General features: G+C 38.1%; 1 protein-coding gene across 1 annotated transcript in view; it reads right to left on the reverse strand.

Annotated features, from left to right (window-relative positions):
• Positions 1 to 4,995, reverse strand: part of LOC134537632 (thyrotropin-releasing hormone receptor-like) — a 131,369-nt gene extending 126,374 nt beyond the window's left edge. The window contains exons 1-2 of the mRNA XM_063378331.1: positions 4,990 to 4,995; positions 1,531 to 1,726 (exon numbers count right to left, since the gene is read on the reverse strand). Of these exons, the coding sequence (XP_063234401.1) occupies positions 1,531 to 1,726; positions 4,990 to 4,995 (202 nt within the window). The remainder of the gene's footprint in view (positions 1 to 1,530; positions 1,727 to 4,989) is intronic.
• Positions 4,996 to 18,553: the final 13,558 nt, after the last annotated feature.

The raw sequence follows: 18,553 nt of genomic DNA on the forward strand, positions 1-18,553 counted from the left end.
CAATTCTTTTACTGATGCTGTGTATTAATTATTTACTTTTCTATGTATTATAATAGACAAAAAAAGAGTATTCCTGAAAATTAGAGACTTCCAAAATTACTATAACCAGTCAAAGATTTATAATATATTACCTTTAAAGTGTGTAATGTGCGAACTTTAACACATAGTGTAATAAATTGTAGTTACTTCATTTCGACATATATTTTTCCTTTCCTTTGGCTTCGGGCCTTCAGTAGTAAAGATTGGTGATCGCTGATCAGTGTTATTGTAGTATTACATTTGTAGTCTACTACCATGAATTACTTAAATTTTTTTACAAATTAGTTTGTGTTATATAAAAACTAAGAATTGTTTGTGCGCTATGTTTATCTCAATTTTTGCATAATTTTGGACTGTATTTCTGCAGTTTTAACTAGACATTATATGTGTGAATTTTATACCCTTTGTTTTTACTCGTAGAGTGAACTTAATTTGTGTGTGTGAATGCAGTAAAAAGCAAACCATAATTGTCAGTGATTTAAGGTGCACATAATGTGGATTTTAATGCATGCTATGATTCTCATGGTATTAAAATAATACTGAATTTGAGCGGACGAGACCCTGGGTTTGATAAAGGTAAATTTGTTTGATTCTTGTCTAAAACAAATTTAGTACCGTACTAAAATTATTTTTTCTCCCAGCAGTATATTCAAAAATTAGATACAAAAACTTCTTAAATAGCACAAATTTTCACCTAGAAATTCAAATTTTTCCGGGAGAGGACCCCCGGACCCCCCTCTTTATTTTTGAAACCGGTATTCCTTCATAAAAAAACAAACTTAAAACACCCCCCGAAAAAAATTCCTGGGTGCGCCTCTGATTATGTGTAACTGTAAAACACCATTGTTGGTTCAAAACGTATTTGATTTTTCAACATTACTTTTAAATAACCGTACCGATTGTGCTGAAAATCGGTGGACGATCGTTAAATTACATAATATTAATAATTCAAACGACGAAAATATGATTGAAAAGTCAAATCGATGATTGTTCCAATCGAGTGGAAGAGAGATGCCACGCATGCGTACAATGAGCAAACAGGTCACATCCGTAGTGGGACATCCGTAGTGGGACACTTTTTCGTGCGTGCAGCCGGCGTTCATCGATTTATTAGACGTTGTCACGTCAAAATGGTTATCAATATAGCGTATAGATTCGTTGTGTTATGCGTTTATCAACAATTAAAATTCCTATTATTAAAGCTTTACAAAAATATTCTACACAAGATTAGATTCTATGAGAAGCTTTTCACAACTTATGCAACATTAAGCCACATCCACAACGTTTACTTGTATATCCAGTACTTAAAAAGAGTTAAAATTTATTTAAATTCTCGTATCCATATTAAAAAAATTAAAAAGTGTAGCTATAACGAAATTTAATAAGGCGTTAAAGTTACAAATTAAAACTTATTTAAAACAATTGCCTTAATTTCTTGAAGCAAAAGGACCATCCGACTACCGGTGGTGTTGAGGGGTTGTAGTAACTCGCCTGATGTGCGAAGGACCGACTCGTTCCCGAGGTCACCGCGCGAGTAGAGAGTTGCGGGGTCGACCCCGCCTGTTGCTTGGCGGCTGGCGCTGTCTTTTACTTCCACCGTCGTCTTCTTCCGCACGGGCCTCCGTAACGACACTATCCCGACGGATTCGTAGACGTAAGCGGGCCAGTCTCCAACTCGCTTCACTTCCTTATGGGCACAACTTCAACACATCACATGCCTGCAGTCGAAGACGACATGTCCATAGTGTACCAGGTGTCATGTGCAGTCGTATCTCGCATAGGTTCCGGCTATCATAACGAACTGTTCATACGTAACTTACGTCACGTAACGTTCGTGGCTTCCTGACAGTTACCATATGCTATTTCAATCAATGCCTTGCATGAGACGACTAAGTACCGCTTCGTTTCCCACGTTGCGTATATGTCACGTATGCGTAAAACACCTTAGAAACGTCAATTGCGTACATCGAACATTGACTATATTAGTATGTCTGGTCAGTAAAGTCTGTACAAGCTCGAAGACAGCGCAGGTGGTTTTATACCCGGCGTGCGCGCCGTTAACTGGGCCTAGAATATTCCTCCTTTACCTAGAAGCTGCCCAGCACAGAGCACGTTACACTCTCACGTGAGAAGTATGTGAATGTATTTCCTGAAACAGGCGTCAGACGGTGGTACCAGGTGCCGAACCACCATCTTAAATTTTGACGTCACGGCGGCCATCTTGGATAAGGGTAACGGGACACAGCGTAACGGGACAAGTAGAAACGTCACATTGACCTTTAACCTTGACCTTGACCCCGGCGACCATTTTGGATCCACCATCTTGGATCCGCCATTTTGGATCCGCCATTTTGGATGACATCATTTTGGTTTCTCGAACATTCCGGCATTTTGTTTTCCGCCATTTTGAATTATGTCACCGTTGCAATTTCCGTTACGCCCGCCATCTTTAACTTTTTATCAACAGATTTTAATGAAAAAAAGTTTAAAATCTATAAAAAAATTCAATTAATAAAATTTTAATAAATTTTTTTAAAAAACATACTTTTACGGCACGGAGCTCGGAGTCCTCGGTTCGAACCTAGTGAGGGCAAAACAAATTGTGACCATTCCGTCTCTCACTGTAGCTGCAGGCAGACTGACCCCCACCACTTTTCCCCATGGATAAAAATCATCAGGTAGTATGACGTCATGTCCGCCATCTTGAAATTAGGACGCTATCTTGAAAATCTTTATTTATTATCCAATTTAATGAAAAAAATTCCAAAATTCATCAAAAAATTAACTTAGAATTCTGATTGATTAGATCGATTCCCGTCCTTGGTTAGAAACCGCTAATAGCAAAAAAAAACATCAGATCCTTCCTCCACAGATGCCACCTATAGACTGACCTATCACCAATACCAAGGTATATAACGTCAGCTGGTATGACATCATGTCCGCCATATTGTCTTCGTCCGCTGGAGACCGTCATCTTCTTTTCGTCTGCTAGAGTGTGCTGGTGACATGTTAGTACAATTTTCTGTTCACCTTATCTTTAAACTCGTCTGTTGGCATTGAACATTGTCATTGACCTTGAACTTTGACCTTGACCGCGACATTTGACTTTAACCTTGAAATTTGGCCTTGACCTTGAAATTTGACCTTGACCTTGATCTTTGACTTTGACCACCATCATGGATCCAAAATTTTATGTTCAGTACATGCTACCAGGAGCTACCGCCTGATAGTGGTCATTGCCACCATCTTGTTTTCGTCTGCTGGAGGACACCATCTTGTGTGTACTCGTCTTACCATCATGCTAGTTATATTATAACCTGCTACAGTGCAGTAATCATTTATTATAACTGAGGTGCCCGCCATCTTCAAATTTGGGTGCCATCTTAAAATCATGTAATTATTTAGCTAGAAATGCGGGAAATATTTCGAAAGTCTCCGAAAAAATAAAATATTAATATACAAATTAAATCTATGTATTCCTGTCCACGGTTCGATTCTTGACCAGTGACAGTTGTAACTAATTATTAAAAAAAATTTACATTCTTTTTTTCCATTACCTTTCGCTTTACCTCTACGAAAAAGAACTAAAGACAATATACCTGACAAACGAATTTAATACAATGCCGATTAGCCTAACATGAAAGTCTAAATTTTTAAAAACCTGAATAACCTATAAGCCGTTCATGTACAAAGCCACACATACAGACCAATTGTCTTCAGACCATGAGACCGAGTCATGACAATATCAGACGTATAGGCCAGTCATTTCATGACTGCATGACCTTCATCGTCGTTAGCTAATTATATTCAATTAGTCCATCGTGACATTTTTTATACATACTAAAGGACAAAGTGACTTTAAAAAATATTTTAGTTACACCAAGAGGTTTTGAACTAGTACATATTCAGTCACTACATTTTGTACTACGCGCAATCAACAAAAAGGAAGCACCGTCAACGAAAAGGCAGCACATTTGGAAGCACCGACAACGAAAAGGCAGCACCATCAACGAAAAGGCAGCACATTTGTCATTGGCTTCAATATTCATTGGCTCCAATATTCATAGGCAACAATATTTATGGGCTCCAATATTCATAGGCAACAATATTCATGGGCTCCAATATTCATTGGCTCCAATTGCTCCAAATGCTCCAACAGGCTCCAAAAGGCTCCATCAGTCTTTGGCTTCAACAGTCTTTTGGCTCGAATATTCATTGGCTCCAATAGTCATTGGCTCCAATAGTGATTGGCTCCAATATTCATTGGCTCCAATAGTCATTGGCTCCAATAGTCATTGGCTCCAAAGTAGTATATAATAGCTGGAGCTGGGACAGGGTTCAGGGTATGGTGTCTGTGGTGTCGACCGCCATCTTGGATTGTGACGTAACGGCGGCCATCTTGGATGTGTGTGACCTTGACCTTTGACCTTGACCCCGACGGCCATTTTGGATCCGCCATTTTGGATGACGTCATTTTGTTTTCTCGAACATTCCGGCGTTGCGGTTTCCGCCATTTTGAATTTTGACGTCACCGTTGCAATTTCCGTTACGACCGCCATCTTTAACATCTTTATTTATTATCCGATTTTAATGAAAAATTTTTTAAAATTTATAAAAAAATTCATTTAATAAAATTTTAATGAAAAATATTTAAAAAACAAACATTAACGACACGGAGCTCGGAGTCCTCGGTTCAAACCCGGTGAGGGCAAAAAATAAAAATGGCGACCGATCCTTCCCCCCTGGTGGGTTCTGGCAGACTGACCCCCACCACTTTTACCATGCTCATATACGAACTTACAAAACACCCCCTCACCCCACCCTCTCCTAAAAAATTATTATTTCTCGCACATGACGATCCACCCCTCCCCCTTTTTTATTGATTTTTTTTATCGTAATAACCACCCTCCACTACTACTCTAGTTTTTTCCTCTCCCTCCCTCACTTTACCGTCATTCCCACCCCTACCCCTCTCACCCCTAATTTGTTTTAGCCTATAAATACCGGCTGCAGGACCCGGGAGCCGTCAGTTTTTGCCTGAGTTCCTCCTCCGTCGACGCCGAGTACTTACTTCGTGCCGCGGAGACGTCCGTTGACGTCGAGTACTTACATCGTGCCGCGGAGACGGATTTTTGTTTTTTTTACGTAATAATTATAATCATGGTTTCGCTTGCCGAAATACATGAATTCATTGCGGAAATAATTACGGGATACGAAGGAATGTCGTTCGATCAAATTCGTCAATTGCTAACTGCAACCATCTAAAGTAATCTTGAAGCATTTCCCGGAAGCGAGGAATTCATTCTGTATCTACACCACCGCATCCTGTGTACGTTGGAGGCGGCTATAGAGCTCCAGCAGCAGCAGCAGCAGCAGCAGCAGCAGCAAGATGCACAAGACTCCGGCATCGAAGAGGAGGCACCATCGTCGCGGTATCCTCGTAACAAATCCAGCAACATCAGCATATCGACGACGGAGGCGGCGGCGGGTGACCGCGTTGACGAGGGTCGTCTGAGCCCATCGATGTCGCCATCGTCCGACACGTTTTGGACATCTTTCGCAGAGGGACCGTGGCAGCCTCACGTCCCAAACGAGGACGTCTCAGCCGTCGTGACGCGACAGCTGCCCCGGAGATCGTAAACGTGGTTCGCCCAGAGGATATCTTCTATCAGGTACCCAGACTTTGTCGACCACGTCGGCGACGACGACGACGACGACGACGATGACGAAGAAGATGTCACCACGTGGTGCTGGGACCTCTGTCCGGACCCACGCCCTCACGAGACTGAAAAGTTTGTCTTGTTCAACATCGGCCAAGAAAACTATTCTTTCGTACGATCAGGACAGCAGTGCGTTCAATATCAAATGTTCTATTACGGTTCCACTACCGATGTGTTCACCACGGACATTACGTACTTTGAAACGTATCGTGAAGACACGCACTTTAGGCTTAAATGGGATTCCAAGAAACCCTTCGGTACCGTGAAACCTATAATCGCATATGACTGTACGAACCCAAATTGTGTAATCAAACTATGCCATCCGCACGCATATTTTCCGTGTTCGATTGATGAACTAAAGACATCGATAATCGGTAATCGTAAATTTCGCTACAGTGAACAGTGCGGTGGACTTAAACATGTAGGTACACGTACCAAGATGATTTAGGTTATTGTTCAAAGTTTGAGACACCTTGCTGTCGTGAACTGTGCCCCGTGGCCAAATCAAAACTATTGTGTGACGCTAACTTTAACTCGGCAATGCATATTCATAGGCAATGCAAAAATTAACCATAATATACTTTATAAATATTATTTTGATGTTGTATAGTTGTTTCAGTGTATCGTTTTAATCAAAACCTAAATGAAAAAAAATAGCCATGTTCTTTATAAATTATTATTTTGATTTTGTATCTTCGTAAAAAAATGTAATCAAGAAATTTTATTAATGTATCTCTACAAAACTAAATTAAAATTCTTATAATGTTTTTGATGTTAAAGTATGTATTAAAAAAACTTGTTAAACCAATGAATATTAAAAAAAAATCTAATTTACGTCTACTCGTCACGAAGAAGGTACTCGGTAGGGGGGAGGGGGAATTGGGGCAAAAACTAATGTATGAGTGATGTATATATACGTATGTATGATTACGTAGAGAAAATAAAATGGAAAAAAAATTTAATGTTTGTGTTTTATCATAATAATAAATCCCCAAGTCACTATACACAACGTTTAAAAAAAAATATATTCTTTATATCTCTTCATGTTTATACTTGGAGAAAAAAAAAAGAAATATAACAGTTCACCTTTATACTTGGAAAAAAAATTTATAACTGTTCACCTTTATACTTTGAAAAAAAATTTATTACAGTACATCTTTAACTTTGAAAAAAAAATTAATTATTTTCATCTTTATACTTGGAAAAAATTTCATTCTTTTCATCTTAATACTTGTAAAAAAATTAATTCGTTATAACTTTATACTAGGAATAAATAGTTTGTTTATACTTTTAGTGTTACATATAGGCTGTCTTCGGACCACGAGGCCAGGTCATGTACGTCAGGTATATAGACCAAACCACAAAGCCTTCTTCATCGATAGCAAATATAGCATACTAGACGGTGCCCGGTGCGCTTCGCTTCACCTAAAAAAATATCGACCATTTTTAATACGTAAATAAAAAACTTTTTTTGTTTATGATTTTTGTTATTCTAAAGCACTTGGGTAAACAATATATTTGGTTTTGCCATCTTGGTCAAAAACAAATAAACTTGTCGGTTTACCAACGCGGGAACACGCGACATACATGTGAAAAGCAATAATTTTCCAGGTTAATTCCACATACTTGAAGAGATGACCTGAAGTCAATGGTGTTATTGTAATTAAATTCGAGACAATCAAATAATGGCATGTTACGTCGTATGAAATTTCTTGAACGATTTTTTGCAATTGTTTGTTGTCGTTGATCAATATTTTCGTTTAATCTTGACTGAGATTCTGCAATACGATTATTTTCATTACGTAATTCTCTCTCTCTCTCTCTCTCTCTCTCTCACTCTCTCTCTCTCTGTCCGTCTCTCTAGAGCGTAATTCATTTGTACGTTGTTGATTTGCAATTAAACGATTTTGATGATCTTCTTGAGATTCTGATGCCCTTGATTGTCTGTTTCTTATTCTGGTGCTTTCATTTCGTAGGGATCGTACTTCATCACTTTCTGAGTCTCGTGTCAGTCTCATCCTTCTAGCAGCTTGGCTGTTTTGGCCAATTGATGATCGTTTTCGGCGTGGCATCGCAAAAATAACCATTTAAATAAGTTGTTAAGGGGACTGGGAATTATGAAATTGTTTAAAAAAAAAAACATTTTTTATATTTTTGCAGATTATTTTTCTTCAAAATGTTAGCTTTAAAATGACATATTACACTAAGGGTAAATAATAAAATAATTTAGTTAAAAATAATAATTTAAAAGTTGTGATTTTCAGGAAAAACCATCAAAGTACGAAAACAATTACAAAATTCAATGTTCAATAACTTTTTATTTTAAAATGCTATTATATTGGGACTTTTATAGTTAGAAAGATATTTTTTCCCTCTTTCGATGTTGGTATTTTTCCAGCTCGTAGAAGGCATGTTTCACTGCATGGTGTTGTAACATGTACGAGTGTTGATACTGGTAAAGTTATAGATGTAGACATTTTATAAAAGCACTGTACATGCAAGGATAAACTAAAAGGTCAGCATGAAGAAGCATGCACTGCAAACTACAAAGGCAGTAGTGGTGGCATGGAGGTTTCTGGTGTTGTAAACATTTTCAATCGATCCATATCACAGTACAATGTACAATATACAAACTATTTAGGTGATGGTGATTGCAAGGGACACAAAGCTGTTCTTCAGGCTGCCCCTTCTGGCGATAAAACAGTATCAAAATTATAATGCTTAGGGCATGTACAAAAGAGGATGGGTACTAGGTTGAAAAATTTGAAAATCAAATTGCAGGGAAATAAACTAGAATATGGCAAAGTTTTTGGTGGCCGAGCACGAGTTACTGATTCAGCCATAGCGGACATTCAAAAATATTATGGTTTGGCAATAAGAAGAAATTCAAATAATCTTCAAGGAATGAGAGAGAGTGTATGGGCAGAGTATTTCCATTTACTATCATTGGATGAAGACCCCCAGCATGGACTCTGTCCTAAGGGTTCAGAAAGTTGGTGTAAATATCAGCGTGCAAAGAGTAAAGGAGAATGCTATAAACATGCTGATCACTTTCACCTTCCTCGTGTCGAGGTTGAAGAAATAAAACCCATATTTAGAGACCTAAGTGAGCCCGAGTTGCTGAAGAAATATTTGCATGGAAGGACACAAAATCCAAATGAGAGTGTAAACAGTGTTATCTGGAACAGACTTCCCAAAACTACATTTGTTGGTTTCCGTACCTTGCATTTTGGAGTGTGTGATGCTGTTGCATCATTCAATAATGGAAATTTGGTGGTGTGTCATGTGTATGAAAGATTGGGTTTCCCTCCTGGTAAAAATTGTGTGGAAGCAATGAAGAGACTAGACAGCTACAGAATAGACGAAGCAAAGCGTGTGGTGAAAAATATTGTAATGAAAGCCAGGCAGAAGAGGAATGCAGCAAAACGGAAGTTGGAGTATCTGTATGAGCAGCAAGAAGACCCGGATGAGCCATCATATGGAGCTGGAATGTATTAGAATGTTAAGTGAGATTGTATTGTATACAGTATTTACTTTAAATGTATTTTTCTAAAAATAAAAAAATTTTCTCTGCAAATGCCCTTTTTTCTCAGGAACTATTCGAGATAGAATAATGAAACTTGGAACATAAATTGATAGTATGATTATGCGACTTTTAACACAAGATTATTTTTCTAAATTAATTAGAAAAAATGTTATTGCAAAAAATTTTGATAAAATTTTGTAAAAAAATTTTAAAATGCTAAATATTCCCCCCCCCCCCCCCCCAATTATACCACAACACAATACAATTTCCTTATGTCTAATCCATATATAAAGCTTCATGAATACGTAAAAAAAATTTCAACATGCTGTGACAAAAGGATCCAGAGAAAATGGGACATTAAGATGCTAATTTTAACACTGTCAAGATAGGGCATACCCGGTCCCCTTAAATAAAATAAGCTTCGCTATTCAATTAATATCCAAAATCAGAAAACCAATTGTTGTGGTTACCAATTGTTTATTTTAATTGTTGTTCTTTTGTTATACATGCTGAGATTCAAATAAATGGGATCTATGATTCAAAATTTAATTAATTTAACTAAACGACACTAACACCATCTATCAGTTACCAGTGTAACCATATTAGTTGGTGTTCCAATGCTGCCACATGCATGTATAAAAAATTTCCTGACAATTCGACCTATGGTTCAAAAGATAAAAATCACTGCCACCAACACCACTTATCCCGCACTAACGTAACTAAGTTCGTCGGAGGGGTCATGTCATCGTTTATATGTGTGCAAAGTTTCATATCAATTGGGCTAACGGTTCTCGAGTTTTGAGTGAACATACATACACACATACATTCTCTTATATATATATATATATATATATATATATATAAAGCAGACAAAAAAAAGTCTCCGAACTGTCAAACCTAAAGTGTCGATAAAATCAATTATTCAAATCCCTCACTTAGCACGTCTTCAGATTGCGCGAATTTTTTTAGCGTGATGTTAATTGAACCGCCCCAGTCTTGCAAAGCATGTCTGTAAATTTCAGTTATCTCTAAACCACCACAGGCATAAAAAAAGTCGGGCATGACGCCACGAATTAAAAAAAAACAGATGTGCCGTGGTAAATAGTTAGCTATACGATAGGGGAAGAGATGCGCGCGCAGGTCCGACTTCACTATCAGCTTTCGTACAAAAATCAGCTATGGCAAGTTATGTTGCGGCTATGGAGTGTAAAGGACCACATGTTTTTCCGTCCGCGCGTATGCCGCCGTGTCATACCGTTGTCGCCCAACCACAGACCAGGCCGTCATGTTCTTCAGTCTAGCCAGTCACGCAATACACTGACTGATCACGCAATGTACACGCAATACACACACCGAACATGTAGTGAACACGCAATACACAAACTGCAATACATAAACTGAACAGACAATACACACATTCAACACGTAATGCAAACGCAATACAAACACTAGACACGGAATACACACACTGAACACGCAATGAACATGCAATACACACACTGGACACGCAATGACACGCAACACACACACCGAAAAAGAAATGGATAGGCAATAAACAAACTGGAGAACCAATGTACACGCAATACACACACTGGACACGCTATGGGCACACAACACACACACTGTAAATGTAATAAACATGTAATAACACAGGACTCACAAAGGATACGCAATAGACACACTGGACAAGCAATGGAAACGCAATACACAACCACTGGACAAATAATGGACACCCAATAACAGTAGGGGCAACGAAGGAGTACTGGCTCAATGTAAACATAGAAATGTAAACACAGCGCCAGTACCCCCATGGGCGCCGCCATCTTGTCACGTGGAGGCCGCCATTGTTGTTGACATTGGCTACCAGGGCGCGCCACCGTCGCCGCCACTGGGCGCCGCCATTGTTGTTGACATTGGTTACCAGGGCGCGCCACCGTCTGCTGGAGGCCGCCATCTTAGTTCAGCCTTTAGTTACCGGAGCGCGCCACCGTCGCTCCGAAGGCGGGAATTGTATACAAAAAAACCTGGGCACTGGGTGGATTCGATCCCGGGGACGCACCAACGTTGTGGTTAGGACCACTAGACCACGGGACCATATGAAGTATGGTGAATTAAATAACGAACATATGCTTTAAAGAAGCTATGCCTAAAAGAAGCTATGTCTTTAAAATTTCGAAAAGCACCCACCATGTCTTTAAAAGAAATACTAGCTATGCCTATAGACCCCACCACTCCACAATCGCCGCCATGTTTAAATTTCGAAAAATATGCCTATAGACCCCCACCACTCCACAACCGCCATGTTTAAATATGCTTAAATCAACCACCGCCATATTAGCTATGACTAAACCCCTCCAACCCCCCACTACAAGTATGCTTAATTGCCATATTTAAATTCGAAAAGAAATAAAATACCGATATATTTAAATTTAAAAAAAATACAGTCATACTAGCTATGCCTAAACAGTTAACTTACGAAAAGCAAACCGCTATATTTAAATTTCCAACAGTCATGTTTCAGTATGCTTAAAAAAACCGCCATAATAGCTATGACTAAAGAAACATAACCTCAAAAATCCCGCGCAGAGAGAGCGAGATGTTGCCTGCTGGAGCGTCACTCGTAAACTGCGCAATTATAATCCCCACATCATATTATAAGCATAATAATGTCTTTTAAAAAAAGCTTTAAGTAATAAGCATAGAAATGTGTTGAGCATTTTTAAAATTCATAATATTAAGCAAAGTTAAGTTATTATAATAATGTATAAACAATGTGTTAAGCATATTTATTGAAATAGCTAAGGCTTTTCACGACATAAAATCCTCAAGAAAAGAAAAAAACTATATAACCTAAACGGAAACTTTATACAAAAACGGAAAAGATATACAAAAAAGGAAACTATACATCAAAAAACGGAAACTATATACAACAATGTCTCAGCGTTGCGGATGCGATGGCTATAGTAATAATTCTTAATAACTTTTTCTTCCATCAAATTTAATTACTTACTACTTCATAGTCGTCAAAGGAACCTCAAAATTTTCTGAGTCCTAACATACAAGTAGATAAGTATCTCTTCTAAGTAGGAACATTTTTGCGTACACGTGTTTAAAGAGCTGCACGGAAGCAGATATTTTAAATGTTTTTGTATATATCCACCCCTCCCCCCTAAAAATTTTAATGAAAGAAAAAACGCACTCAGCTTTAATCGTTCACCAGAATATTATGCTACAAACAATAATACTGATTCACATTTGTAAAGTATTAGATGTTCCCCTATCTTCACGAGAGAGACCACATCAAACACATAACATTTTACGTTTCAACTTAATGTTTGATCGCTATAGTGTATATGATGCAGTTACAACACTCACCTCAGCTATTACCTACTGTCGCTACGAGCAAAGCCATTACCTACTGCCACTACGAGATGCACTTCATATCAAATGAAAATAGTATTTTTTTAAGTCGTGGCAAGAAGTCGAAGTAAATAAAATATCAAAAAAATATTTAACACTATTTAATAAAAAAAACACACTCCTTCACACCATCTTCTCCCCCTTGTTAACACAATACCATTCAGAAGGCGTTACCGACCCCCTTCACAACACCCCACTCCGCAGTACATTCCATACTAGCCATCAAATACTCTGTCCACACAACTATACAAGCATCACACAGCTCCAAAGTCGATAATTGAGGAATAAGTGCCTAATATCCCCCCCACCACAGCAGCAATATCCTTCACATTCAGAGTGGAGGTGTTCACAGGTACATCTGCGATGTCTTCCCTGGACTCTTCGTCTTCATCCATCGCAAGATATTCTTCCTGGCCGCTAGCCTCCTGAGAGCATGCATAGAACTCATCCTCAACAATATTCTCATAGCTGGCACGACACATCTTACTAGCCTTTCTATTGCAGTCCTGTTCGTGCGTGACAAGCACACACGTCACTGACGCACGGCCTTTGACGTCAGCAGACCTCACCCTTCCCCTTTACCAAGAAACATCCACACCCCAAATAGCTGCGTCATCCCCAGACTCCTAATACCATTTTAAGCACCTTCGACGAACATCCCGACCTCTGGTAACTAGTGAAAAGTTTCAAACAGTACATATATAAATACTTTTTTTTATTTTAGACTTGCATTTATTAATATAATTATTTACAACTTTTCAAAATTTAAAATTTATATGGCATCAGTACATTTTATCCAACTGATTTTCACATTTATCGAATCCTAGGCACCTCACAAACAAGGGATCATCTTTCTAATGTTTCAATTTTTCTACTTAATAATCGCTTGGGTACTTGGTAGGCTGAATTTCTTCCCCATAGAATCCGCCACGTATCGCAAACCTCGTAAATCTTCCAAGTAGTAACATCTCGGATGGTAATTATGTATTTGAATAACACGGAATATTTATGTCGACCATTTATCAATACACACAAAATATTCAATTTTAGCTCTAAGTTTTATTACGCCTAGTTTATTTACATCAAAATAAACAGTTTTCAGGAGTGAGTTATCTTTTACCTTAACAGGCACCATGCCAGTTTTTCTGTATTTTCTGTAACAGATAAATCCACATATAATTCCCCTTTGCTGTGAACTCCCTTCACATGGCTTCCTTTAGAGCAGGAATAAATTATTCATTCACCCATCTTTTTATCTCGGTGAACATAAATTAATTTTTTTTTTCGAACATGGCTAAAATACTAAATGGCTACAGGGGTACATCAAAAACACATAGAAAAAAATCTTTGTATAAAAATACCAAATCAGCAAATTTAAAGCTTACTGTAGAGCAGAAACATCCCTGAAATATGTATATTCAGCCCAAGCTACAGACTTGAAAGCAAACATTCAATGAAACAGACACACATTTTGATAAAACATTCAACTCAGTAGGATACGATCTCTAGGATACATTAGCTAAAATGCTAAAGGAAACGATAAGATCTAGCTCAACCCGGCTAAAATTTTTTGGTCTTTTAGTGTCATAACAGCACTGGTAGGAAATATAAACTCGACCTTACATACACTAACATACTTTAGAAACCTTCATCCGATGTTATCATCCATAAGATGAAATCAAAATGGCGGTCCTTACTAAACAAGATGCCTGCTTCCAGCAGACTATAATGCATGGGTAGGAGTGGGGAGCTTGATGATGATGGCATAGTAACGAAAAGTGCAACGCACAGGAGTGAGGAGCTCGATGACGAAGTCATCAAGTTTTTAAATAAAAATTTTTATTAATATTTTTTATAAATATTTTCCCTACTTAATAAGTTAATAATTATGATTTTCAAAGATGGTGGACGTGACATCATAATTCGGTGGAATGTTCTAGAAAACAAAATGGCGGAATTTTCTAGGAAAAAATGGCGGAATTAAAGATGGCCGCCGGAAATGACGTCATCCAAGATGGCTGTCGTTAATCCCCGAATACCCCACACCCACCCCTGTCCCAGATATACCTACTCGCCAAGATTACACAATACACACACACACTTGACTCACAAGGTCACGCAATACACACACTGCACACGCAATGGTCACGCAATACACACACTGCACACGCAATGGACTCGTAATACACACAGCAAACATGCAATGAACACGTTGTACACACACGGGACACGCTATGGACACGCAATACACGCATAAAAAACATGAAATGAACACACAATTCACACACAGAATACTAGATTGACACACAATACACACACCGAACACGCCATGAACACATTGGACACGCAGTCGCGATAACTCAGTGTAAGTTAGAAATAAGATTTCGAGAAATCAAAAAATATCACTCTTGAAAGTCAAATTATAATTAATTTTTATATTTTATACACATGCAATTAAATCAAGTTGTTAATTTATGTAGCCAGATTCCCTCAGTTCTTCAAGTATGAAGGCTACTTCTTGAGGTGCGAGTTGTTTCCTTCACTAATCGATGCCATCAGTAGTCTCAGACTATCGAACAATATGTTAGGACCTTCCCTTGACAAGTTATTAATCACTTATGCTGCTGTCCTATTCCTGTAAAGTTTGTTATTGATATTTTTAAGATCAATATTATCCCAGTTATCATCGTAAGGTTGATCAAAATAATTTATTTTATCATGACGTACGGTCTCAGGGCTTCATTACAGTCTTCGATCTATCGAAAAATTACACTTCAATGGTAGGCACAGCTACATTTTTCTTTCGTCTGAGAGGTATCTTGTATAAAGACATTTTTCGTAGAGAGAATGATTAATAAACTCCACGAAGGGTAATGGGAAACAGAATTAAAATTTTATTTTTACTTTATGTACTCTTATCACTGGCCGAGAATAAAACCGTGAACATGAATCGATCGAATCAATTATTATTATTTTAATAATTTTTTGATAGATTTTGGAATTTTTCCCGACATTCTAAGTTAACTATCACGAATTTTCATGATGGTGGCTATATCGTCTTGCTGAAGGCTAGTAAATGAGAAATTGACGCCCCCGTAAGCCCCAAGGGAGCGTCGCAAACCGCGAGCAACTGCCGGGAATTATCTGGTATAGTGTATCGCCATCCGACATATCCAACACGGGTATAAAAAAATCAGGGCTTAAATTAAACAGCGAAAGAAAGGAATTTGCTTGAGAAAGCACAACTTTTGCGGCAAGTACGACAAAAACATTATTTATTAATCTGAATATCTGAAATCAAACTATTACAAGCATTAAAAGAATATAAGCATTCGCCGGTACATATTAACTAAATCGGGCCCGATGCTATAAACTATATATATATATTCATACCCAGCACATGATAAGGAAATATAAAAATACCCTAAACTTAACATCAGTTACAATAGACACCTTATAGTGATTTAAAATCTCTGATAAACCAAGTTCAAGCTAGTTAACACCTTCCTGGTTACACGACGTGCTCAAGTGTTCGGGGGGGCGGGTACCCTTAAAACGTTCAACGCGAGTCTCTACCATTTGAATTTCATCATAAGTTTCAATTATTTACTTCACGTGTCCATATCATAAGGTTATTAAATGTAGCTGGGGAAAAACAGACCTCCGACGTAAAATAACACTCTCAGGCTTGACGTAATTATTTCTGCCACCAATCTCTTGCAGCATAACCCCGTTGCACAAGGGGAATCACAAGGGAAGTCACTCACGTATCGGCTCGTCGTCTCCGTTGGATTAGCGAATCCTCGCTAAACCCCACTGGTCCTCAGGCCAGTCGGTGCTGACGGCTATACTAGCCGGAAGGAGCCTCGTTCCGCCGCGATAGTACCGCGACTCTCTTCTTGACGAGCTTTACAGTTACTCTCGCACACAGATACCAACGAGTTATTTTGCTGCCCAAGCCGGCCCCACACTCGCAAAAGTAATTTTTTTTGCGAGGCCGCTTGCGCGGACCACCTCACACACCGGCCCGTCGTCCAGAACAGCTGATTGCCTGCCTCCCCTCCTTCAAAACAAGGGAGGGGAAAAAGTCTGTCTCCCTCGCGCGAATGCGCGCTGTGCTCGTGATTTGTTTCATTTTACCCCGATCACCACTTGTCCAACTTTGCTATGTCGCATTAATAATTAAAATAGTTTTATACAAATGCAAATATATAACTACATTATAAATATAACTAATAAATACAATTATTTAATGATATTCTCACTAACTGTTATCAGGTGCTCTCGGGCGACACTAGCGCTGAAAAACGTTACCAATATTTCAAAAATACCGCCGTACGGATAACACCAATACTTAAATAAACTATACTAAAGGAAAACTATAATATAAACTTCCTTTTAATTTCCTTGTAAAACGGTACCCCGAGAAAAGGGGTACAAAATTTAGGCAGTTTTTAGGATTTTGAACATAATTTTTTTTAAATAAGTTGTTTTTCATAATTTTTTTTTGCGTCAGTCAAGAATAAAACTAATGTGATCGAATCAATCATTTTTTTAACAAGCAATTTTTTTTTTAATTTTTTGGAATATTTTCGATTTTCTTCTTAATGATTATAGAATTTCAGCATTTCGGCCAATGGCGGGTGCCCTGGCAATAAATTATTCCTGCACTCTAGTGGACAAAAATAAACTAATATGGCTAAAACACACTCTTGCAGACATGTACGCTAGCGCCTCTATTATCGATTACTGAAAACAAGATGGCGATGATGCCCTTTAGAAGGCGAAGTGTGTTAACTAACGCTCCTGGTAGCAAGTATTGAAAAAAATAAAAGTTGACAACGCCCTGTAGCAGGTTATGCTATTATTCCATCGATTAAAAAAAAAAAAAGTTGAATATGTGTGTTACATTTTATACACCTTATTTAATTCTTGGTCAGGTAAATGTCTCGATGGCCGTGCTGTCAAAGGCGTGTGTTTTCTAATCCATAGGTTCGAGCTGTCATGGTTTAAATCAAGATACAATGTATTAAAAAAATACATAAATAATGTTATTGTGTCGATAAGGATCACAACAACATTATCAGATTATGGAACATCGACCTTATGTGCATGAGAAATCTCGATGCTGGTGCTCTCTAGCAACAAACAACAGAAACAAATATGTTGGTATCCAAGATGTCAGCCTCCAGAAGAACAGGAAAAAAAATGGCGCTCGTGTCGTCTTTCAGTCATAGCATCCCACATTTAGGAGAGTTGCACATTAATTAGTTTTACGTTTTAACTGTACTTAAAAGTCACCTAACATTAAATTTGTGAGAATAAGTGGAATCATTTATTTCTGAGAATTGTTTCCAGCTATAAATACAGCAACCACTAGGTAATAACATCTGCCATATTAAAAATCGTATATTGGCTTCAATGCTTGAGCGATCGTTGTGTTTGTAAAGATAAAGAAGGCATCATATAATTTGGCTCATAGCAACAGTTGAAATTAAAATTTTCTCTGTGACTGAAAGGGTTAAATACGATAGTAAAAGAAACTAATATACTAATTCTGTAAAAAAAAATTAAGACTCGTAGCGTGTATAATGAGTGAAGTGTATATATAATCATAGTCTACGTATTGTCAGTGGCTGCATCCGAATACTGACCTAATGGATCCATTAGCTAAGGGATCCACTAAAAGTGCATCGTAGTGGACGCGGCCATCTTTGAGTTGAATCAAAATTATCACAAGGGATGCTGATGCATCACTTCACGCATCCACTAATTCGAGATTTCTAGGGATGCGACACTCGCATCCACTAACGCGTCCCTACATCCATTAGCTTCGGAATTGGGTTTT

The sequence above is a fragment of the Bacillus rossius genome, chromosome 1, assembly GCF_032445375.1.
Source record: "Bacillus rossius redtenbacheri isolate Brsri chromosome 1, Brsri_v3, whole genome shotgun sequence".
Classification (NCBI taxonomy): Eukaryota; Metazoa; Arthropoda; class Insecta; order Phasmatodea; family Bacillidae; genus Bacillus; species Bacillus rossius.